This window comes from Podarcis melisellensis (genome assembly GCF_964234715.1).
Source record: "Podarcis melisellensis genome assembly, chromosome: 6".
In the NCBI taxonomy this organism is placed as follows: domain Eukaryota; kingdom Metazoa; phylum Chordata; class Lepidosauria; order Squamata; family Lacertidae; genus Podarcis; species Podarcis melisellensis.
The window spans coordinates 82,816,599-82,841,116 of record NC_138538.1 but is presented as its reverse complement, the minus strand read 5'-3'; the positions used below and the strand labels follow the sequence as shown (position 1 = coordinate 82,841,116).

The window sequence follows — 24,518 nt, the reverse complement described above, 5'->3', positions numbered from 1 at the left end:
TTCCCTGTTTGCCATTTATGGAAATATCTCATCGGCATATGCTCAATGATGCACTGGGCAAAGTAATTTTCCTATTCATACATACCCAGTTTTGATTGTTCAGTCACTGATAAGGAAGTGCTTCTTAGTAAACAAACAATATGGTTTCCCCCCCTAAATACCTCCAGTGCAGGGCAGCTCTTGATTAGAGGAAGAGTCATCAAACTTATTGGACCAGTGGGCAAATTTGGAATCACCCGCTGGAGGGGAGGGGCATGGAGTAACAAAAAGTGGCTGCCTTATCTAAAAAAGAAGAAAAAGGCAGAACCACAAAATGGAATGGGCATGAGGGGGAATAATAATAATAATAATAATAATAATAATAATAATAATAATAATAATAATAATAATTTATTATTTGTACCCCGCCCATCTGGCTGGGTTTCCCCAGCCACTCTGGGTGGCTTCCATAGAAACCAAAAATACACTAAAATATCACACATTAAAAACTTCCCTGAACAGGGCTGCCTTAAGATGTCTTCTGAATGTCAGGTAGTTGTTTATCGCTTTGACATCTGATGGGAGGGCGTTCCACAGGGCGGGCGCCACTATTAAGAAGGCCCTCTGCCTGGTTCCCTGTAGCTTTGCTTCTCACAATGAGGGAACCACCAGAAGGCCCTCGGCGCTGGACCTTAGCATCCGGGCGGAACGATGGGGGTGGAGACGCTCCTTCAGGTATACTGGGCCGAGGCCGTTTAGGGCTTTAAAGGTCAACACCAGCACTTTGAATTGTGCTCGGAAACGTACTGGGAGCCAATGTAGGTCTTTCAAGACCGGTGTTATGTGGTCTCGGCAGCCGCCCCTAGTCACCAGTCTAGCTGCCGCATTCTGGATTAGTTGTAGTTTCCGAGTCACCTTCAAAGGCAGCCCCACGTAGAGCGCATTGCAGTAGTCCAAGCGGGAGATAACTAGAGCCTGCACCACTCTGGCGAGACAGTCCGCGGGCAGGCAGGGTCTCAGCCTGCGTACCAGGTGGAGTCACCTATGGCAGCCACAAGCACACTGGCTCATGGAAAACACCTCTTTCCTGTCTATCACAGAAGGGTAGGTATCCAGTTCTGGAATTCACTGAAATAATGGCATGTTTGTTTGTGTGTGTGGGTCCAATGCTGCAGAGGCAGCGTAAACCAGAATTGAGTGGGAAGAGCAGACAGCCTCTTGTACATTGAGAATTTTTGAATGGTTTTGTGGATTTGAACAAGACTTTTTATGGGCACATACTGGCAGGCACACTGGCGTCAGCTCATGCTGAATTGGAGACCCCCGGCATTAGAGAATGTTTATGGCAGGAAAGAGCATACTTGTCTTCACAGTTTCCCTGATGGTAACACACCTGCTTACAAGGGAAGCCATATATATAAGGAAGCAGAGTGTTGGATCCCTACGGGGGGATACATGTATATAGTTGCTTTATGCATACACCCAATCTGCATGACCTTTCCCTGCCCTCTGCCAAGGGAAATGGGTTGCAGATCAAATGTATGCAGTATCACTCATGCCAAACGTTGCTATGGATGCAGAAGGAGGAGAAATGGGTGCCTGCTCCTCCATCTAACATTCCCAGCCTTTACTTCACAATTTTTGTTTTTTAAAAAAGCAGCACAGGGAAGAACAGATATTAGACGATCACATTTACACCAGCTTCAGTATTGTTAACACGTAACACAGAGCTGTTTTCTGAAGTAATGCCCCATAGTGCAAGTTGCAGGATTTGGCTTTTACAACTGTATCTGGTATGTAATTAAAAAGCTAAACCTACCCTGACCGGGGGGGAGGGGGAAGGGAATGACTTATTAAGTAGTTTAAATAACCACGAGAAGGTGCCAGCAACATTCCTAATGAAGAAAAAAAGGTTAGATTACGCAAGATAAAATGAAAAATGAAACCGCTTGGAATACTTAAAAAAACCCAAACCTGTTTTGTTAAACGCTCCCAAGCAACAAGTATTGGATAATGTATTTTATTCTCCTTTTTATCAGAATTTGATCTTAATGTCAATGCACAGGGCAGACTTGCTCCACTTGTAGCAACAGCTGTGGCCCCCTTTCACACGCAGTAATCCAACTACCATTTTTTCCGTGGTGTCAATCCATGCGAGGGGTGCATGGATATAGCAGCCGTGTGGGTAGTGCCAACTGCACAGGTCTTTCCTACCAGATCAGCATGCAGCTGGGCACACTTGCATGAGCTTTCCATAGCCACTCTGGCACACCCCACACGTTTACGATAGTCATACACACCTGCAAAAATGAACCACCAGGAAGCACCTCTCGTGCAGCGGCCAGCAAATAAGATGTGGGAAAAGAGAAGGGAGAATTAACACACATCAAAATCACAGGAGCATAGTGGGCAGACAAACCTCAAAACATCTAATTTCTGGGCAAGGAGTTTTAGTGTGAAGTAGCAACTGGACTCTAGGAACAAGAGTATTTACATAGAACTGTTTCAGCTGTTTTGGGACGGAGAGAATATGGGTTGCTCTGATGGGTTATTTACCGTATGTTTCGCTCCATAAGATGCACTTTTTTCCTCCTAAAAGGTAAGGGGAAATGTGAGTGCGTCTTATGGAGCGAATGGCACTGTACAGAGAGGGAGAGCTGCACAACGTCCGTTCAGCAAAGCGGGAGGAACAGAAAGAGACCCTTCTGTTCCTCCTCCCACTTTGCTGAAGGGGCGCTGCGCAGTTCTGCCTCTCTGCGCAGCGCCCCTTCAGCGACGCCCGTCCTGGCTTCTGCCTTAGCTGCGTGCAGCCTCTTCTGGCAGGGGGAGCCTTCATCCCGCTGCCCTGAAGAGGTCTGGCACGGTTATCCCAGAAGCCAGAACAGCCACACAGTATCCCAGAAGCCAGATCCCTCTTGCTGTTCTGGCTTCTGGGATTCAGAATAATTTTTTCTTATTTTTCTCCTCCCAAACCTAGGTGCGCCTTATGGTCTGGTGCGTCTTATGGAGCGAAAAATACGGTACTCAGAAGCCAGACAGAGAGTGCACCCATTAGTTCTGCTGGTGCTGTAACTCTCAGCAGCACTAACCTGGAGCTGTTCTAGAATGCTTCTAGACCATAAGCCTAGGATAGGCACACTGTTCTGCAGTCCTTGCTGGGGCACAGGCTTTGGATGTGGCACTGGGAGACTTCTATTTGACACCAAAGGAATTGTCATATAGATGCTTTTTTATCATCAATATGAAATGGGTGCAAAGGGGACAGGGATCAGAGACTTTAGGTTCAGTGTCACCAGCCTGCATATAGTGTCGCTATCTCTTTTTTCCATCATAAATCAGGAAGAGCCATAGCTGAGTGGTGCAGCATCTGTTTCACATGCAAGAAGTTCCAGGTCCCTGTCTGAAATGCGGGAGAGCTGCTGTCAGTCAACAGAGACAATATTGAGCTGGATGTGGAGGCAGGCTAACAAAATCCAGGCTTAATCCAGGCGAAGTACTGCTAATCAGCAGGACTGGGGCTCAACCCATTTGGAGAAGGGTGGCACATCTCTCAAAGAGTGGGGAAAGTACTCAAAGAGTTCATCAGAGAGCTGAGGTGGTCAAAAGTGCTTTTATGCAGCTTAGATGTGCACAGCAATTGCCTGCATTCCTGGCAAAGGTAGATTAGCTCTGGTCACAGGAATTAATTAATACATGAAGGCTGGATTGCTGTAACATGATCTCTGTGGGATTGCCTTGTTCAGAGGTTATGCCTGGTGCAGAGAAGCCAAAGCTATGGCTGGTGCTTTGATTTTTTATCATGCAAACCCCAACATACTCTTCGTTTGCAGTTCAAACTGCTGATCATCGCCTTTAATGCTTGAATGGTTTATGTCCAGGATACTTAAAAGGATCACCTTCTCACAGATAAACCCACTAAATCAGGTCTTTTAGGGAGACTATGTTCTGTTATCCCACCTCTAGAAAGGATTTAGCCTGGTGTTTGTGTGTGTGTATGTGTAAGAAAAAGGCAAAGGGTATTTGTGGTGTAAGCACCCAGCTTACGAACCCCCCTGCCACCTACTTTTCTGCCCAGTAGTGTTCTAACACCAGAGGAAGGTGCTGTCTCTGTGTCTCAACTGGCATTTGTCCTGCTAGTCACTTTTTATACAACACAGGATAAAAATGGGAAACCAGCTGCTGCTGGTCCCTGCCACACCATAGGACTGTTTCCAAAATGCTGGTGACAGTTACATTGAACTTCCTAAATTATGAGACAGAAAGGAAACACAGAAATATTTTGGATACCTATTGTTCATTTTTTTTGCCTTTTGGAGTGGTTGATTCAGCTGAAATGTCAATGTGTGCTCGTGACAAAGCATGAATTTTTCACCCATTAAATACTTCGCTAAACATAAACATACTTTTTTTCTTCTAAAATCTTGAAGGATGAAAATAGAGCATTTGTTTAATTGGGAATATCAGGACAAAATCTATACATGTAGTGATGTACACCAGAGCAGGGCAAGTTTAAAAATTCTCCCTGAAACCGTACTAGATACAACCTCATCCTATGAGAAAACATCTCTGCAAATATCTTTTGCAACTTTGGTGTCACATAAATGGCTCAAGAGAAGGCAAGACTGCTTTCCTTGCAAAAATCATATTACCCATGGACAGCAATACTACAAGGTACAAACATGTGCCAAAATAAAAATGGGAATTTATTATTATTATTTTCTACTAAAGCAATAAACTCTCAAGCTTATCCATTGGTCATTGTAAATGATTCTACCGTTCAATCTGTACTTTCAACTCTGTAAAAAATTTAGACACAACTCCATATAAACAAGAACACAGGGCGAGCCACTGAAAGATTCAGAGACGAGGACAGTTAGTGGTGATAAACAAAGAGAGGCCAACTTATTTTTTTAAAAAAAAACAAGTCAAGCTTTCTTCACATAACTATATATCCAATGCTTCACTGTGAGACAAGATATTTAAATATATTCATTATGGTAAAAAGATCTACATTACTTTCACAAATTTGGGTCTGTACAAATTGCAGCAGTATTTCCTGATTAAGTTATGAAGAATCAAGTCAGATATAACTGTTAAATACTGGAATTTGACGGAGACTCTAAAAACATTACTGAGCGGTAGTACATGCACATGATGCAAGGAAAAAGGGGAAGATTTATAGACTCCGTGCAAATGGGACAGGACAAACTGTTACGGTCAGTAAACGTGCGTCGGACAATTTTAAACTTTACAAGAAGTCTTGCAGGGTTACTTTCATGAAGACGAAGAAATTCAGAAGCACATTCCCCTCTCAAAACAAAACAAACAAAAACCCTGACCACCCACAAAATGAACGAAAGAAAAGGACACCAGTCTTCATTTGGCCTCTTGAGCTTTCTTGGCATTCTGTTTTTCTTTTGCCTAGAAGGTAAAGTCAGACAGAGAAAGCATGCAGCACTGTTATAACAGGCCAGGTATTTTTTTCCTTCTGTAACTCAAAATATACAAAACTCTGCATTATCTCTTCAATCACTGAATATACAAGCAACTACATTCTACAAAAGATGCAGTTTGATACAGACAGAACTTTGGAAACCGATATATAATCACAAATCAGTCCAGAAGAGCTTACAACATTTACTCTCAAGTAGATGTACATAGGACTAAAACTCAGTATCTATCATTGTACATCTAGAGCACATGGGAAGAACATGTGCAAGGCAATTTCAGAACAATAATCTAAATCGGGTCAGCTGAATCACCGAACAGTTTAATAGCCCTGCAGGGGACAGGCTGAGTGTTACTTTATTGATTAAACGTGCTTGGAATTAGGCCACACTGGCAAATCTATGCTACAACTGGAACCAGAGCACTGAGGAAATAGCAAAATGCCATGAAGTCAATATAATCAGAATAGATGCTACAGAAGCTGAAGCTTACAGTTTGCTAGGGGTTTAGTGAGAAATACAAGAGAAAGAGTGCCATCTAGGTGTATGTGCTTCAGATACTCTCTTCTCTAAACAAAAAAGTCTACAGGTTTCACGATTCTGCTTCTACTGATTACTCTGACATTTTCCACTAATGTTCAGGTGTGCGCTGCACAACACAAACACACAAACAGCCTGCCTATTAAGTTATTTGAGGCTGAGAGCACAACACTTACCTTTTCTACAAGTGGGATTAGCTGCTGGTGTTCTGCTAAAGTCTTTAACAATTCCATAATGAATGGCAGGTAGTTATGTTTTCTTCTAATGTTTTCAATCTACAAGCATAGGTGAGACATTAAAGAAATTAGCATTAAATCCCATCATGTGCACACACCGCAAAGCCAGGTTTCCACCTCATTGCATTAGCAAATACATACAATAAACTTTGTCAATAAGCATTTGAGCAAAATCACTATCTCCCTTGTGCAAGTCTTTTATTATATTTTGGAGACGGAGAGAGAGAAGAGAGAAATTTTGGCTGGGGGATGCAACATACTGCTGCTGCTGATTATGGGATGACTGGTGCAGACTGCTTTTTATTTTCTGTGCCAGCTTAAATGTGATTGTTTTCTCAAGCATTTGGGGGGTCATTAGTTGTTCAGTTGAGGGTTGATTTATGCAGCCTCAGTGTAGTTTTAAAAAAACTTGATGGCATTAAAAAAAAAGCTGCTATTATTGTTGTGCTCTGAAATGTAACTTCATCCTGAGATGAAAAGCAAGTTAGAAATGTTTTAAAAGCAAAATCAGTTTCTCTAACACTCTGCCCTCTTAACCCCCTTGGGTTGTGCAAGAGTAAAATTTGCCAGTTGCTGGAGAGTAGAAGCTTTTTGAGGCTTCCAGCCTGAATAAAACTTGTGTGTACAAGATTTGGAATGTAAGTGTTTCAAGAGGCAAGATAAAGGTTTCTATAGTTCACCAGTTCTCCAAATTCTGTAGTTTTCCTTTCTTCAGAAGGAAGTCACTATTGAAATTATGCAGTCATTAGTTGTCTACAAAAAGCAGACAGGAGCTAACTTTAGACAGTCTAACTTCATGGGGAAAAATGGGAAGCTCAATGTGCATGCCAAATCATTAAGTATTTGCTGTTATGGCCTACAGCTCACAGCATTATTCTCTTAGTACAAAAGAGCCACAATAAAAATCGGAACAATACAATTGCTAAAACGTTATCCTAACAGAAGATAGGAAGCATGCATTAAAAAACTCTGCTTTTATGAAACTCTTGAGTTTCCAAACAAAATGAAGATTTACAGATTTTTATAATTATTTTAATTGTATCAACCTTTTTGCAAGTAGCCAACAACTAATTTGGGAAAAACGTATTAGGTTCAGATTATGGTCTCAGTATAAGAAAAACAAAATATTGGTGTGTGCGTGTGTGTTCAATGTTAGCCCTACTCGGAGTAGATTCACCAATATTAATATGCATGGCCAACTTAGGCTCATTAAATTTTGAATAGGACTTATGTCAGACCAAAGTTTAGAACAGCCGAACAGAAAGCCCTACTGCAATCTTGTATATGTCTACTGAGAAATAAGTCTGAATGAGTTCAGTGGAGCTTATGCCCATGCTATGCCCATGTAAAGGACTGCAGCTTCAGTTGTTATATACAGTGGTACCTCGGGTTAAGTACTTAATTCGTTCCGGAGGTCCGTTCTTAACCTGAAATTGTTCTTAACATGAAGCACCACTTTAGCTAATGGGGCCTCCTGCTGCCATTGCGCCACTGCTGCACGATTTCTGTTCTCATCCTGAAGCAATGTTCTTAACCCGAGGTAATATTTCAGGGTTAGCGGAGTCTGTAACCTGAAGTGTATGTAACATGAAGCATATGTAACCCGAGGTACCACTGTATAGACAACCACATTGGCCTGATGTGCCCTCGTGGGATGTTAGTTAGCCTGCAGAAAACCACAGCGTCTGATGTCAGAAAAGATCCGAGCCAGGGATAGGCAATATTATCAGCGAAAGAATATTACGATGAATATTCACCGTTTTTGTCCTTTTAAATAATAAATGGCTGTGCAGGTATGTTTGATGGGGTGATGGTGCTGCATTCAACAAGTTAAGAAGCCCAAGGGTAAATTAAGAGTTTTCTGCCACATGTTTCAAACATCATAATGGGATTTACTTCAGCCATTCCGACAAGGCTCTTAAGGTAATCTAGCTGGCAAATTAAGTCAATTATCATTAGTCTGTATAAAAGCCTGCAACTTGTAGTGCTTTGGGCAGTGAAAGAAGTCTGTGCAGAGTAAGAAAAGCCTTTGATGAATCACTATGGTATAAATGTATCTGAACAGAGCAGAAGATATGCAGCCCTCAAGGTCTTTTTGGCAGCCCTCAGCAACATCTGACACCTCCCCGCCCCAGCCCTCATGCAGCCTTCCCGTAGCTGGGTAAGTGAGGCACTGGGCTTTGGGAGGGAGGCCTGAGGGCTCTAGGACCTTGCCAGAGCCTTCTGCCTCCTTCTTAAAGCTCGCTGCTTATCAGGGTTTGGGAAGGCAGCACAAGAGCTGTGTGTTTGTGTGTGTCAAATTTTGGCCTCTGCGTGTGCCAAGGGAGTGTGAGGCTTGGAGGTTCCGTGTTGAAGTACTCCCGTGGCCGCCCTGATCTCAGAAATCCACACACTATGCTATGTAACATTACAATCACACTAAGAAGCAAACTGACGGAAGCAACACACAAAAAAGTTAGATCAGAGTTGCAGCAGGTACAGATCCCGCTGTAACCAGTTTAACCTGCTAATAATTGTTCCTGCAAGTAGTCCTCTGTTAATGTCGGATTACGAAGCTTGCCCCTTCCATTCCATGAACAGACGGGAAATTGTGTTGGAATTAATGGAACAAGAGCTACACATCTTCCAACGTGAGTACCTCTTAAAGTGTCCAGTTATCTGTGGGAGCCAAATGGCTGCACTAATGTATTTTATTAGAAAGATCAAATGTTAAAAATTACGAAGTGATCTGAAACAAAGGAGGAGTTTTAAACAGGAACTAGAATTAGGATTACAAGCCATCTGACCTTGCTGGAGGGATCAGGTTGCACAGCCCCCTAGAATCAAGGTAGAAAAGAAATTTCAACAAGGCATGGGGGTGGCGGGGATAAAAACCAGCCATGAAATTATAAAGAACTTAAGAGTGAAAGGCCTCTTTCTATCTCCAGTATCATCAGACCCCATAGGTCCCGTCGAGGGCAGGACACTGGCGACGCAGACCAAACTTGCCATTCAATAACTGGAGGTAAATTTGGGAAGGGTCAGTTCAGGTGATACACTGCGGCACTGAACAGTACCCAAGGCTTTGGTATCATGTTCCCTCAGAACCTTTCTTGCTTTCAAAAGGAATGCTCACACTTTACGGTTCACATCAATTTTTTTTTGCACTGAATCATAGAATTGTAGAGTTGGAAGGGTCCCTCAAGAATCATTTAGTCCAATGCAGGAATCTCAACTAAGGCATCCATGGCAGATGACCATCCAACCTTTGGTTAAAAATGCCTGGGTTTTGTCTAAGAGGACTGCGTAACTGCTTTGAAATGTGAAAGAAGCATAAATGAAACGCCTCTCCTTTACAAAATGTGGATTATTAATTCAGTTCTCCAAGATGCGTTGTTTTTCTTCTTCTCCTCCTGCTTGCCTTCTTACAGTCAGTCATTTAATAGGCTCTACTCGTCAATGGCTCTGGCTGTCATCATCTCTGGTTCCACCTACTATTGGTCTTCCTGCCTTCTGCCCTCTCAGTCCCAGTGGGCACCAGAAAATACTGATTACTTCTGAAATGTTTGACATCTGAGATCACAAGCTGTCGCTCTTCCCGTCTACCCCACAGTGATTTTCAAAACTGGGGAACCCTGCAGGTCCTCAGAAGTTGACCACGAGCTCCTCAAGGTGAAAGTAAGTGATGATGGGAAAACATCCCTGAAAGAAAGCGTGCCCATCACTACCCATCTGCCCCCCTAATGCAGCCACAGTATACTTTTAGATATGTGAGAACTAACAGGACTGAGGCCGGGAGCCCAAGTAAACTGATTATGCTTCTTGTCACCTCAGGAACTCTCAGGGCTTCCTTGATGGAAACACCAGTGTGCAAAGGGATTCCCATAAGAAGCAAGTCTGAAACCACTCCTTGGGGCAACACACATTTATTTAGAATAAGCTGTTTTCTACTCTTCTGTTTCCAGAGGCAGCTAGCCAGCCCTCAACCCTGCACACAAAAGCTCATTAGTTTTTTGCTCTGAGCACCAGATGAAGAACCAATTATTTGAAAAGACATAGCGTGTTGACATTTCTTCACCAGCTTGTGTCACATTCTTTGGGAACAACACAGCCATGGAGTATAATGTTTCTCCATTTCTTTCAGCTCAGAAACCACATGGTTAGCATCCCCTTTTTAAAAACCATTCTGAGCATGCACAGCACATACCTTGTATCTTTTCAATTTTTGGTTTTCTTCGTCAATTAACATCTGATATTTTGCAACTTCTGACTGAATAGAACTTAGTATATTACTGCTCTGGTCTGTATCCATGGGCTCTTCCTATTGGGAAAAACAAATTATTAACTTGCATGTTAGTGTTTCTAGCACAATGTCATCCAGTCAAGATTCATAGAGATAAAATATCATACAGCGGACAAAGAACCAAAGCTTGACTCACTAGTCTAATTTGCATGTATCTCCAGTGCAAATTATCATACAATGTTCTAGTCTGTCCTGTAGTGATTAAAAGTGCTTGCTAAAGTACTTTTATTTGCTAGTACCATTTGCTTGCCTCTTGATAAAGGAGATCAGAAATAAAAAAAGCTGGAAGAAATGCGGAATAATTTAAGCTTGCTTCGTTTTGTCGCCCCCACCTCCGTGTGTCTGCATTTCCTACAATTGCTTTTGTGCCTACCTCTACAACAACCATACTGGCTTTAAAAAAGTTAGAGAGCGCTGGGGTTTTCAGCCTATGTACAGAAGTCTAGATGCTATACAGTTGTTCAGAAAAGAAAAGAAAGTGGTAGTGAAAGAGAACCAATTAATATTGCCCAACCTTTTCTTTTTGAAACAAAAAATTACACTTGTATCCCACTCTTACATGATACTCTTGAGTTGATTCCTGTTGTGATTTATTAGCTGCTTAGCTTCAGGAATGCTGCAACACCAGGTGCTCCCAGGGCAATTTACTAACTAAGGCTTACAATGCAACCAAGTTATCGATACAACCTATTTGATTAGCAGAATACCTCAGCAAGTTGTCTCTGCAACTCTGCAATTTTCTGTTCATATATCATTTTTCTGTCAGACACAATTGCCATCAAGTTAAACCTTATTTCGCCTTCACTGTACCTACAAAACAAAAACAGAGTTGTCACATACTGCCATCACTGCATCAGGAGTCTCATAGCTATTGATAAGCTTCAGACACTTCTGCGTTAAGAACAAATCCCACTAAACATTGCCCACCAATGGCAAATGCAGCGACCAGCAACAGAAGTGGAGAGTGATAACACTCTGTTCTCTCATTATGCGCTGATTTTAACGTATGTGTCAAGTTCAGAATATTGCAAGATGATTCCAGTTACCTTGCGAACACAGTTTAACCATGTTTGTAAGCAAATTTTGCCAAATTTACAGCCTGGTATTTTGATTTCTCTACAGGACAATCTAATCAAGTTTAATCCGAGTGGGGAGAAAACAGTATTGTATGGGGCACAGAAATTCTCAACAGTCATTCCTAGGCTGAGTGTCAGCACAGGACAATCTCAGAAATTCTACTAATGCTGCTGTCCTGGTCCATGTTTCTGGCACCCCCACCCCCATGAGTCCTGAATGGCCACTGCTGTAACTGCTCAAATAAAAGATGACCCTTCTCAGTAGAACCATGAAGACAAAACAATTCCCCCCCCCCAAAAAAAATCCAGATCTTTTGGAAGCCAACAAATGGGTAGGGGGGAAAAGGCCAAGCTGGAATTGCTCCAGCCAGCAATCTAAAAGTTCAAGTCTAAAAACAGTTAATTCCAGTTTCACCATGAAAACAGTTAATTATATGTTTACTTTTGTATTCGTTTTTCTATGACGGGCCTTACAGCACTGATCCAGTCATCTTGATTGCATACTCCTAAATGGGAAATACATAAGAAGTACAAGTTAATTTTCTTGCAAGTTACAAGTTTATAGGACTGTAAGAAACACAATACCTGCTGATGAAGTCAAACTTTTTTTTTTTTTTTACTATCTAGCCAAGATACATTTGTTGAAAGAGAGTAGCCAGATTGTTGCAGCTCAGGAGTTGGCTAATGGGTTGTTGTTTTTATTTTGATGATGTATTTTGTGGTTTTATATTTTGATTTTATTCTGTGAACTGCTCTGAGACTTCTGGGTGGTATATAAATTCAATAAATAAATAAATAAATAAATAAATAAATAAATAAATAAATAGTCTGCTGAGGTTGTTTTGGTGCATTGAGGAGAACACATTTCTTGATCATAGGCAGCTCCTATAAATCTGAGGGAAAGTATACTGATTTTAAACTAATATTTAGATTCCAGGGATGCTGTATAATCACGTGTATCATTTCTAAAACAATAAAATCACGCTTTTAAAGGTAAAAAGACCCCTGGCCGTTAGGTCCAGTTGTGGACGACTCTGGGGCTGTGGCGCTCATCTCGCTTTACTGACTGAGGGAGCCGGCGTACAGGTCATGTGGCCAGCATAATAATAATAATAATAATAATAATAATAATAATAATAATAATAATTTATTATTTATACCCCGCCCATCTGGCTGAGTTTCCCCAACCACTCTGGGCGGCTCCCAATCAGTGTTAAAAACAGTACAGCATTACATATTAAAAACTTCCCTGAACAGAGCTGCCTTAAGATGTTTTCTGAATGTCAGGTAATTCTTTATCTCTTTGACATCTGATGGGAGGGCGTTCCACAGGGCGGGCGCCACTACCGAGAAGGCCCTCTGTCTGGTTCCCTGTAGCCTCACTTCTCGCAATGAGGGAACCGCCAGAAGGCCCTCGGTGCTGGATCTCAGTGTCCGGGCTGAACGATGGGGGTGGAGACGCTCCTTCAGGTATACAGGACCGAGGCCGTTTAGGGCTTTAAAGGTCAGCACCAACACTTTGAATCGTGCTCGGAAACGTACTGGGAGCCAGTGCAGATCTCTCAGAACCGGTGTTATGTGGTCCCGGCGGCCACTCCCAGTCACCAGTCTAGCTGCCGCATTCTGGATTAATTGCAGTTTCCGGGTCACCTTCAAAGGTAGCCCCACGTAGAGCGCGTTGCAGTAGTCCAAGCGTGAGATAACTAGAGCATGCACCACTCTGGCGAGACAGTCCGCGGGGAGGTAGGGTCTTAGCCTGCGTACCAGGTGGAGCTGGTAGACAGCTGCCCTGGACACAGAGTTAACCTGCGCCTCCATGGACAGCTGTGAGTCCAAAATGACTCCCAGGCTGCGCACCTGGTCCTTCAGGGGCACAGTTACCCCATTCAGGACCAGGGAATCCTCCACACCTGCCCGCCTCCTGTCCCCCAAAAACAGTACTTCTGTCTTGTCAGGATTCAACCTCAATCTGTTAGCCGCCATCCAACCTCCAACCGCCTCCAGGCACTCACACAGGACCTTCACCGCCTTCACTGGTTCTGATTTAAAGGAGAGGTAGAGCTGGGTGTCATCTGCATACTGATGAACACCCAGTCCAAACCCCCTGATGATCTCTCCCAGCGGCTTCATATAGATATTAAAAAGCATGGGGGAGAGGACAGAACCCTGAGGCACCCCACAAGTGAGAGCCCAGGGGTCTGAACACTCACCCCCCACCACCACTTTCTGGACACGGCCCAGGAGGAAGGAGCGGAACCACTGTATGACAGTGCCCCCAGCCCCTCTAGATGGTCCAGAAGGATGTTATGGTCGATGGTGTCAAAGGCCGCTGAGAGATCCAGCAGAACTAGGAAACAGCTCTCACCTTTGTCCCTAGCCCGCCGGAGATCATCAACCAGCGCGACCAAGGCAGTTTCAGTCCCATGGTGAGGCCTGAATCCCGATTGGAAGGGATCCAATGACTAAGCCGCTTCTGGTGAACCAGAGCAGCACATGGAAACGCCGTTTACCTTCCTGCTGGAGCGGTACCTATTTATCTACTTGCACTTTGACATGCTTTTGAACTGCTAGGTTGGCAGGAGCGGGGACCGAGCAATGGGAGCTCACCCCGTCGCGGGGATTCAAACCGCCAACCTTCTGATTGGCAAGCCCTAGGTCTGTGGATTAAGGAATTAATAGAGTAAGATAACTGCATTTAAATTATAATTACTACTGAGATCAGCAATGTGGTTCTAACATTGGAAATACATTGGTTTGATATTGTAAATTTGGTAGTGATGTATTTAAAGGAAGGTAAGGCTCTCTAACGGGATGCGGGTGGCGCTGTGGGTTAAACCACAGAGCCTAGGGCTTGCTGATCAGAAGATCGCGGTTCGAATCCCTGCAACGGGGTGAGCTCCCATTGCTCGGTCCCTGCTCCTGCCAACCTGGCAGTTCAAAGGCACCTCAAAGTGCAAGTAGATAAATAGGTACCGCTCTGGCGGGAAGGTAAACGGCGTTTCTGTGCACTGCTCTGGTTCGCCAGAAGCGGCTTAGTCATTTTGACAGGTAATTCAGAAATGAAGCCCACCAGCTGGTCCTGTCTTCTACCCTTGCTACCTTATGTATTTTGTATACACCCGGTATACTTTGAATGACATTCAGGCAGGAAATTATACAGGTGAAATGTGAGAGTTACCTAAATCTATTGGGCCTTCTCTTAGACCATCCAGTTCATATAATCTTCCATGCACAGGAACATAGCTGACAAAGTGAAAAGCATCTTCTTCTTTTGCCGTTGACTTTGCATCAAACTCAAACATTTGTTGTCTAGAGGTTAAATAGAGACAAGCATGGATGTTAAACCAAAAGCATCTCTGGAAACTGTATCCGAAAGGTGTCAAATTTCTTGTTACCTGGCAAAACTGTTGTGGACTTGTCGAATCACTTCAGAGTTACTTAATGCCAGGCCTTTCATCTAAAATTAAAATGAGACATTTGTTCAACTAATGACTCAGGCTTAAGATGCTTTTTAAAAAAAAAAATAGAGAGAGAATAGAATAATTGGACGTACTGCTGCATCAAAGCTTTGTGAAAATTCTTTAAATTCCGACAGCGTTTCTCCTAAATGGACGTCTTGATGGGTGCAATTTAATAGCACACTTACTATAGCCTGAGTTGCACAGGCGTTATTTATTACCTGTTAAAAAAGAAACAAAGTGAAAATTCAGAAATAATTGAATACAAGACAAATTATAAAATGAGTTATAGTAGCCTCAAGTTTACCCACTATGGCCATTGGGTTGGATCCAGGCTACTTGGGGTGAAACTCAGCTTATGGAACAATCTGTTGGAGGAAGAGCGGGAAGTGATTTTCATCAATTCCTCCTGCAGTTTCCTGAAAAGCTTCTCTGGCAAGTCAGTGAACTCTCTGGAACAATGTGGAAGGTGGACAAGACTGGACTATGCTTTAAGTTTAAAGTAAGAGCCCCTTCTTCTACATCAGTATGCTCCCAACCCCTTATCCACTGCAGGAACGTAAAATGCCTTTGACACCCAATGACTTATTTTGCAGCTTTGTTTAGAGAAACAAATTAAAGCTGCTTTATTGCCCTGACACTGAAATATGTGAGTTACAGGCTCAAGGACAATAGGAGTTAGTTAAATTGGGTGGGAGTTTTTTTTAACGAGGTATCCCATTTTTATAAATGAAAGAAATTAATACCTTCCTTTTTACTAGAATGGGCCAGAATGCACAGATCTACTTTAGACATACCCCACAAATATACAAAAAGACAGCGAGCATCTAGATAGGCATTCCTAGGTTGAACTTTCCTCTTAGATTTTGTTTAATAATGACTAATGCTTTTTGGAGATTAACAGCAGTGAAGGAATAAAGGAGGTCTTTCCCACTTACACAAAAAGTAACTTATAGCAGAATCATGTGTATGTCAACTCAGAAATAAGCATTATCGAGTTAACTTGGACTTTACTCCCCGGCAAATGGGTCTATGATTGAAGCCGTAAGGAGAAAGTAGTATAATCAAAAGCAGCAGCAGTGAAGTTTAAAATGGACCGCGTAACCACAGTACCATCTGAATGGTCATCAATGGAACAACCATGAAAAAATACCTGTAGTCCTTAAAAAAAAAAACTACAAAGAAAAACAAAGAACTTAAAATACTGATGCCTAAATGATACGAACATTTTCAACATACAGAGATGAGACTGACATACTCATAATTACGAAAGGAGGAGGACAAGCTGAGTGACAGCAAGTCAGATCTGAGAAGGTTCATAGTTGAGAAGCTGACGCACACTAAGAGGTTGGCTTTCCATAAAGTATCTTTCTGGTCAGATATCTGTCACACTTAGAACACCTGAGTTTTTCTATTTAAAAAGCTTTCTCATGTACACTAGCAAATTAATATAAGAAGCTATTCAAACAAAGTTAAAAATAGCCAAGTTTAAAAAACAAGCAATTTTGATTCATGTGATTAGCCCCCACCCCAACCCATTGTACTGTTGTTTTATGATTAACAGTACACGGGGAAAAAACACTATTAATCTACTCTGACACAATAGCAAAGCTAGGAATTTAGAGTTAAGGCAGAAATTGCACCCTTACCTCACCTTATTGTGCCTAGGTATCCTAGCTCATATAGGGTGATCCAGAGTTCTGAGGCCCCAAAATACAGGACCGTATCATATCTAGGCATAACAAGGAGGCCAAATTTTACAAGTGTGCGTATGAAGCTGGCCACATTGACAAACATGCAGATAACTTTATCGTGTGATTATCCAAGAAAGGCTCAAGAGCTACAATCTCTATTAACAGGCCATCAATTTTATTTCATTTGTTTCATCGCGAATCTGGATGTTATTACAGAAATTACTTGGTTATCATATTAAGATATTTATTTATTTATTTTTAATTGTCTGTAAAGCTTGATTGATTGGTTTTAAAATTTAGATGAGATCAAGCAGTAGGAATGCAAAAAGTATTGCATGGGTACCTACTCCTATAGAAATCCCTTTTACAACATTATTTTGGTGCCATCAAGTGTCAGTTCTATGAACTGCTAGCCTACGAGTATTTCTCCACAACATCCTTCAAAATACAAGAATTGACATAGTAGTTCACTGGAAGGCACAGCCTTCCAAGAATAATGCCTACCATTTTATCTTCAAGACCCAGCAAATGCAAAATACTTATTAAATAAAGTTAGCTCTAATCTTTTGATTAGATACATTTTTGAGTCTGCATTTTTCATTCCTAAATTTAATATATGAACGGGCTTTTCTCTCTCAGTAATGAGATTTGCTAAATTAGGGCTAAACTCAGCATACTAGGAATAAAAAAAGTAGGGGAACTGGAGTGCAAGTGGTCAGAAGATGAAGTATGCCCAGAAGCTGAGATTTATTTAAGTATGACTAAATAAAAAGGTAAATGACCCCTGACAGTTAAGTACAGTCAGGAACGACTCTGGGGTTACAGCGCTCATCTTGCTTTACTGGCCGAGGGAGCCGGCATTTGTCCGCAGACAGTTTTTCTGGGTCATGTGGTAAACGCTGTTTACCTTCCTGCCGGAGTGGTACCTATTTATCTACTTGCACTTTGACATGCTTTCAAACTGCTAGGTTGGCAGGAGCTGGGACCGAGCAACAGGCACTCACCCCGTCGAGGGGATTCAAACCACTGGCCTTCCGACTGGCAAGCCCTAGGCTCAGCGGTTTAGACCACAGTGCCATAGAACACATCAATACACATTTTCTTTGATGAACTCTCACCACAATGCCAGGTTTTTGGAAACTGAACTTAAACTTTTCTTACACTTCCCTTCCCAAAAGACATTTGCATAGAATTGACTTCATGCAAGGACTTCCACTTGGCTCTGAAGTCCTCTTCTCCAAAAAAATATTTTCTAGGGGTCCCCACCACTGGACCAGAATTGCAGCAGGGGCTGCAGAGCAAAAGGAAAGGAATGGGAAATTCTACTGTCAAGTGGCATTCCTTGCTCAACCCCCAAATTTCTAAATAAATCTGCCTCAAACTATGCTTGTTTTATATGATGTAATTTTACCAGTCATACAATGAAACTGGAAAGGAGCAACAATGATTTTTTTTTTTTTGCTATTCCACCAACTATTTGTACAAGGGTAAGAATCCTGTGAACTCCACACCCCACCCCACCAAGATGTTGTTGGACTCTGGTCAGTCCCAGACAGCCTGGTTAATATTAAGGAATGTTAGGAGCTGCAGTCAAACATCTGGAGGGCTATGGATTCCCCATTCCTGAACCACTATGATACTGTGCTTGTACACATGCAGACAAGAACAACAGAATGGTAGGGAGATGGTCCCCTCTTCTAAGATAGATGATAGGGTTGCTGGTGGGAGGTCCCAATGCTTTTACCTATCAGAATTCCATTCTACCATAAAATATTCCAGGACAGAACACTACTTTCTTATACATCACTTTACTTTGGACTTTTAAAATAAATGTGTATCCCCCAGGGAAAACTGGATTTTCCCATCATAGGAACAGCTTTCAAGTTCTCTGCCTTGCTTATGGGGCTCTGGGAATATCTTGTGTGGGCTCTGGAGGCAAGATCTCACATTGCCGTCCAATATCCCTGTAAGCAAGGCAGAGCACTTAACAGCTATTTCCATGCCAGTAGAACCCTGCATAACAAGAGCTTTTAAGCTCCCTTTTACTGAAACCCTTTTGTGGGCTCTGGAGGCTTTCATGAGATCTGGCACCAGCTCTGGAAGGTAAGATTCCCTGTGTGGAAGTGATTCCAGGGGGTTGTTTTGACAATATGCCATTTTGGCTTTATGCACTGCTCTCAGAATACAACCCCTGTGCAAGGTCGTCCCTACTGTAATAATATGTTAACAGCCATCAAAAACTCAATCTCAACTTTCTGGGGGGAAAGAACTGCCCCTCCCCATCAGAGTGGTTTTTCAGGATTTGAGACCTAACCACAACGTATGAACTCACTAAACTCATCAGAAAGAAATTTATAGCAAAACAAGTTTACTGGGAAATGGGCGAGTTGTATCTTATTTTGGAATGAGAAAGTAAGATACGATCTAAAGTCATGCTCATTATTTACTTTGGTTGAATGATTTTTTTAAAAATGTGAATTCATTTATCTTTCATCATATATACACGCATACATGTATGTTTGTTTCCTGCTCTTTTGTGTAACAAATGTTTATAATAATGATATTGTCCTGTCTGCAATTTAAGATACGGTAGAAGGCCTGCTTCAGTGTCCACCATCAAAGGCAAACAGGCTGGTGAACACACAAATTAAAGCCTTCTCTGCAATGACCCTGAAATTATGGAACACAAACCTGACAGGGATCAGGCAGCCCCCCCTGTATTTAATGTGGGATAATCAGTTGTAATAGTAAACTGGAATATTGTTGAGCTACTGTTGTTTTATGCTGATCTTATCAGTGCTGTTGATTGTTGTTTAAACGTTTTATGAATGTGGATCTGCATTTTGAAATGTTGTAAGCTGCTTTGTGAGAAATATCCTCAAAGTGGAGACTAAGTTTCCCAATGTTTGTTAAGATTCCCTTAAAGCAGAATGCTTTGCATGCTTACTCAGAACTGCCAGAGATATATGAGATTTACTTCCGAGAAAATCTGCAAAGTTTGCAGCCCATTAATTATTCTTGACTACACTTGTAAAAAGCAAGTGTCGCATCTTTGGAAATATTAAATTTGAATGCACATAAAACAAAGTTGCTTTGCTCATGATAATTTTTATTATTCACTGAACAACCTGTTCTGCCAGACTGCCTTACTATTTAAACTATGTCACAATGTTTCAAAGTTGTATTATTTTCACTTGCTGCATCGAATTAGGAGGTGTCACAGATAATCTTTTAACTTACTATACCTGTTTAGCAAAAAATATAGTATCTAATCTGGAGTCTTGAACAACAGAGCCAGCTGGTTCTTCTCCTGGTTGCCACTTGAACAGAAAAATTAATCCATGAACTGGCCTACATAAAAAGGGGCACAAAAAGAAAACAAGCAAGAAAACCCAGTAAAGCATTATCACAACATGTCAAAAGTTAAAACACTAAACATCCTTACTGGAAACAAATTCAATAAACCTAACTGAACACACACATAGTTTTTTTAATGGTACACTTGAACAATAAGGTGTAAAATTTTGTTTAGTAAGCCCTACTGTGCCTGAGGTATGTGCTGGTGCATGCAGTCCGCGTGTTGACATGTAACTCTTCTCTTCAATCAAACATGTGAATAAAGCATGACAGAGATAGCTTAGCATGATGTCTGAACCCGAGGCAGAGGTTTGTTTTGTTGTAAGAAGCCACAATCTCTACGCAGGCTTAAGCCATAGCTGGTTGATGGTTTAACAACCAAGGGTAAAAAACCAACCACTACCCTGGGCTCCTACATCACTTCTACATATCCCTGTTGTGCTTTCCTTGCTTGCAAGAAGTGTTTCTGCTGTGTGTACAGTATGATTTGCTAAACCAGATGTGGCTTAGTATCAAATATGAACAGAGAAATTTTTTACTTTTAACCCAACCAACACTTAAAAGCTCAGGACAGGAACTACCCAGGGTCAGCAGGAAAAGAAATGCATGCCTTTCCCTTACAAAATTGCACATTGCTGCTCCCAGCTTCCTCCATTGTTCACTTTAATGTATGAATGGAACACACAACTCTGTAAGTGTGCACTATTATACCTGACAGATTTTTTAGCAATAAGAATTGGGGGTGGGGGAAAGAGAAGTAAATTATTTAGAATTAAACTTACTTTAATTTCTCAAAGTTTTCTGGCTCCAAACTCCATATTTCCTCTACTTGCGCGCCTCTACAACCTGTAGTAGCAGAGATAATTATTATAATTATTCATGCTTAGAAAGTTTGCTTTACAGGAAAAACAGAAAGTAAAACCTGACACCTCTTTTGAAACAACTTAATTTTGTTTCAATATACAGAAATAACTTCCACCCCTTCTATTGCATTTTATAATAAATTGGTCCATGATATATGAAAACCATGATGGCATGGAAATCATGCCAAATTTACGTATTTACAAACCTTATAAAAAACGAGTTGCTAAAAATGGATGTCTCAGAATGTCCACAGTGCCACAAATATGTGGGATACTAAAAACGTGGTGTCTGAGAATTTGGATAAAGAAGACTCATGACACTAATATTGCAAATATCTGTTTAAATTGTAAACACATACCTGGTGGGGCAAGTTACCAACCATGGTGCTAAAATAACCAATAGTTTCTTTATGCACATGACAAAAAAGGTTTAGTAGTAGCAGTTACAAGGGATATTTCTTTTACTTCAGGCACTTAATTATTAAACAAGTGAAAGTTGTGCCTTACTTATTGAAGCAATGTTTTTTTTTAAATTCACAATCTTAAACCATGGTTTAATTTAGGTTTAGAAAGGTATTCCAATATATATGATTCAGGAAGAAAATGTGCAATGAAAGAACTGGCAAAGGTGAACAATGTGCATTAGGAATGCTCTGAAGCAGAAATTATTTTTAATGAATGTGTGCAGAACTCAGAGATGAGACCTTGTGTACCTGTCAGCATGTTTAATGACTCAGCTTCCCCAGAGCAAAAAAACGAATAATAGCAAGCTACATTACATCTACCAGATAGGATGATAGCAAAGTCATCTGCCAGGAATTTTATTATCATTATTTGTTAATCTGAATAGCTCCTTTCTTTCAAGGATCTGAGACAGATGCTTTAGCCTCAAATCAAAGCAAATCATAAAGACAGATTAAGATTAGACAGATGGCCAGTAACTTGTCTAAAGTGGTCCATCCACTTCACTCATCAAATTGCAAAAGATGCAACAAAATGTAAATTCAGTATGGAGGCACAACCAACTCCAGCTCCCTATCAAGCACATTCCTATGAAAGGTAAAAGTAAAGGTACCCCTGCCCGTACGGGCCAGTCTTGACAGACTCTGGGGTTGTGCGCCCATCTCACTTAAGAGGCCAGGGGCCAGCGCTGTCCGGAGACACTTCCGGGTCACGTGGCCAGTGTGACATCGCTGCTCTGGCGAGCCAGAGCCGCACACGGAAATGCCGTTTACCTTCCCGCTGGTAAGCGGTCCCTATTTATCTACTTGCACCCGGAGGTGCTTTCGAACTGCTAGGTTTGGCAGGCGCTGGGACCGAGCAGCGGGAGCGCACCCCGCCGCAGGGATTCGAACCGCCGACCTTTCGATCGGCAAGTCCTAGGCGCTGAGGCTTTAACCCACAGCGCCACCTGTGTCCTTGTAAATGCCCACTTGAGATCAGTAGTGAGAAACCTCTGGCTTGTGGGTTAACTAGGCCCACAATGTCTCCATTTGGCCAAGCCATACTCCCCTGCCCTACAACTGACATCATACACAGTATCATGTTTGGGGCAGAGAAATATGTACCTGGGTCAAAAGGAGGCTTAGACCTATGTCTAAATTGTGTTAAATGCACACACACAAGCCACCAACACAACTGACATGAGTCTGCAAATACAGGGACACATACAGGGCAGTGGCTGGCTACAACTCTTTCGAAAACAAAGCTTGATGGCAAACCTTCTGTGGTGCAAAAAAAATGGCCCGTAGCCACACACAAAACCAGAAACCAGAATAATGCTATGAAGCAGTTCTACACAAGCCCTTGAACCCAGGCTCAGCCCAAGTCCAACACCATGGAAGATATCCATTAGCATATAGACATATGAATAGGGCCAACGGCAAGTACATCAGGGTGTGACTTTGCTAGGCTTTCCAACCAGCCATGCTATCTTGACCGGGGCATGATCTAGTCTGGGAACTGAGCTTGTTCTCTCCTGCTCTGGAGGGGTAGGACCTGAACCAGAGACTTCAAGTTACAAGAGATGAGAACTTTACGGCAGTAACGGACGCCCTCGGGAGGTTGTGGACCCCTCCTTCATTGGAGGTTTTAAAGGAGAGGTTGGATGGCCACCTGTTATGGATGCTTTAGCTGAGATCAGGGGTGCCAACTTGAATAAAACACTGGGAAGTCCCAGGTATGCTCCACCCTGCATAAGCGACCACAAGACGCGGCACATGCACACCTTTGTATGGCAAAGCCCATCATCTTTAAAGGGGGGGCCTGGACCCCTCAAATATTTTATAGAAGGAGGGGAGAGGGCTTAAGGGACCTCGGCCCCTAGGAGTTGGCGCCTATGGTTGAGATTCCTGCATTGTAGAGGTTACCAGATGGTGCTTCCTTTCCACGAGTCTATAAAATTAGCCGGGCAGAATGACAACGCAAAAGCATGCCTTTCACCTACTTCATTCAGGGCCAGATTTAGGTTTGATGAGGCCCTAAGCTACTGAAGGTAATGGGGCCCTTTATATGTCCAGTTGTCCTTTGTCAACAACAAATTGTCGCTGTTTTTAGGCAGCAGGCTAGCAGGCATAGCTGCCAACTTTTCCCTTTTCTTGCGAGGAATCCTATTCGGAATAAGGGATTTCCCCTTTAAAAAACGTTGGCAGCTATGCTAGCAGGCTTACATCATAGGAGCCTACACAACACAAAACACTGTTGCTGTATGTGGGTTTTATTTTATTTGTTTTGTATCTTATATTTTGGAAATGTACACAGGTTCCCCCCTATCATTTTTTCTGGGGAGCCCCCAAGAGAGTGGGGCCCTCAGCTTTAGCTTGTTTAGCTTAGACGTAAATCCGGCACCGACTTCATTGCAACCCAACCCGCCTGCCTCGCGTCAGCTAAACGAAAACCCTGCTTCCCACCGGATGGGAGAGGCGCTCTGCACACGCCTCGGAGGCGCCGTAGTGAGGACTTCTAAACACGAAGAGAGAGGAAGCTGGCTTTCCCAACTAAGGCGCTCTGCACATGGCAAGAGACTACGTTTCCCCCAGCAAATAAAAGCGAGCTGGGAAAATCCTAGCCTTCCCTCTCTCTCTCCGCTGGCAAGGCGCCGCCTCGCCCACCCGCCTCCCCGCCAAGTGGGCCGCCGCCAAGCCTCACCGAAGCCCTTGATGAGCTCCGTGAAGACGCCCGGGTCGCTCTCCATGAGGCACCACTCGCCGGCGCTGCCTCCTCCCGCCATGGCGCTGGAGCGGCCGCAACTGCCTCCCCCGGGCGGGCCCCGTTCGCTCGCGTCCTCTCTCGCTCCGTCCGCCTGACGCGACAACCCGTTCCTACTATTATTGTTGTTATTGTTATTATTTAAAAAAATTCTCTCTCTCCTCACGCCGCCCTCGAACGCCCGCAAAGCAGCGCACGCGCCGCTCCCTTCCCGGCAACCTCTGCGGCAAGGGCCGCTTCGACGTCCGTCGCCCAGGCAGGTGTCTCCTTCGTCTCTATGGTGAAAGGGGAAGGGAGGAAAGCCAACCACCGAGATTGTAGAAGGCCGCTGCTGCGCACGCGCAGGGAGAGTCACGTGAAAAGGGGAACCCGTTTGTTC

The 24,518-nt window shown here is 42.8% G+C and overlaps 1 protein-coding gene across 2 annotated transcripts; it reads right to left on the bottom strand.

Annotated features, from left to right (window-relative positions):
- Window positions 1–4,400: 4,400 nt before the first annotated feature.
- UCHL5 (ubiquitin C-terminal hydrolase L5) lies at window positions 4,401–24,222 on the bottom strand. 2 transcript variants are annotated; one of them, XM_081914939.1, is made up of 12 exons: window positions 24,080–24,222; window positions 20,852–20,915; window positions 19,958–20,063; window positions 15,114–15,239; window positions 14,956–15,017; window positions 14,739–14,869; window positions 12,003–12,066; window positions 11,192–11,294; window positions 10,389–10,502; window positions 8,989–9,018; window positions 6,143–6,241; window positions 4,401–5,400 (listed from the first exon to the last, which is right to left on the bottom strand). In XM_081914939.1, exons 1-12 carry the CDS (start codon window positions 24,159–24,161, stop codon window positions 5,356–5,358), a joined length of 1,026 nt encoding a protein of 341 aa, XP_081771065.1. In that variant the 5' UTR covers window positions 24,162–24,222; the 3' UTR covers window positions 4,401–5,355. The 2 variants fall into 2 exon arrangements, with proteins under 2 accessions (XP_081771065.1, XP_081771066.1); XM_081914940.1 differs by lacking the exon at window positions 8,989–9,018.
- Between the last annotated feature and the right edge of the window lie 296 nt (window positions 24,223–24,518).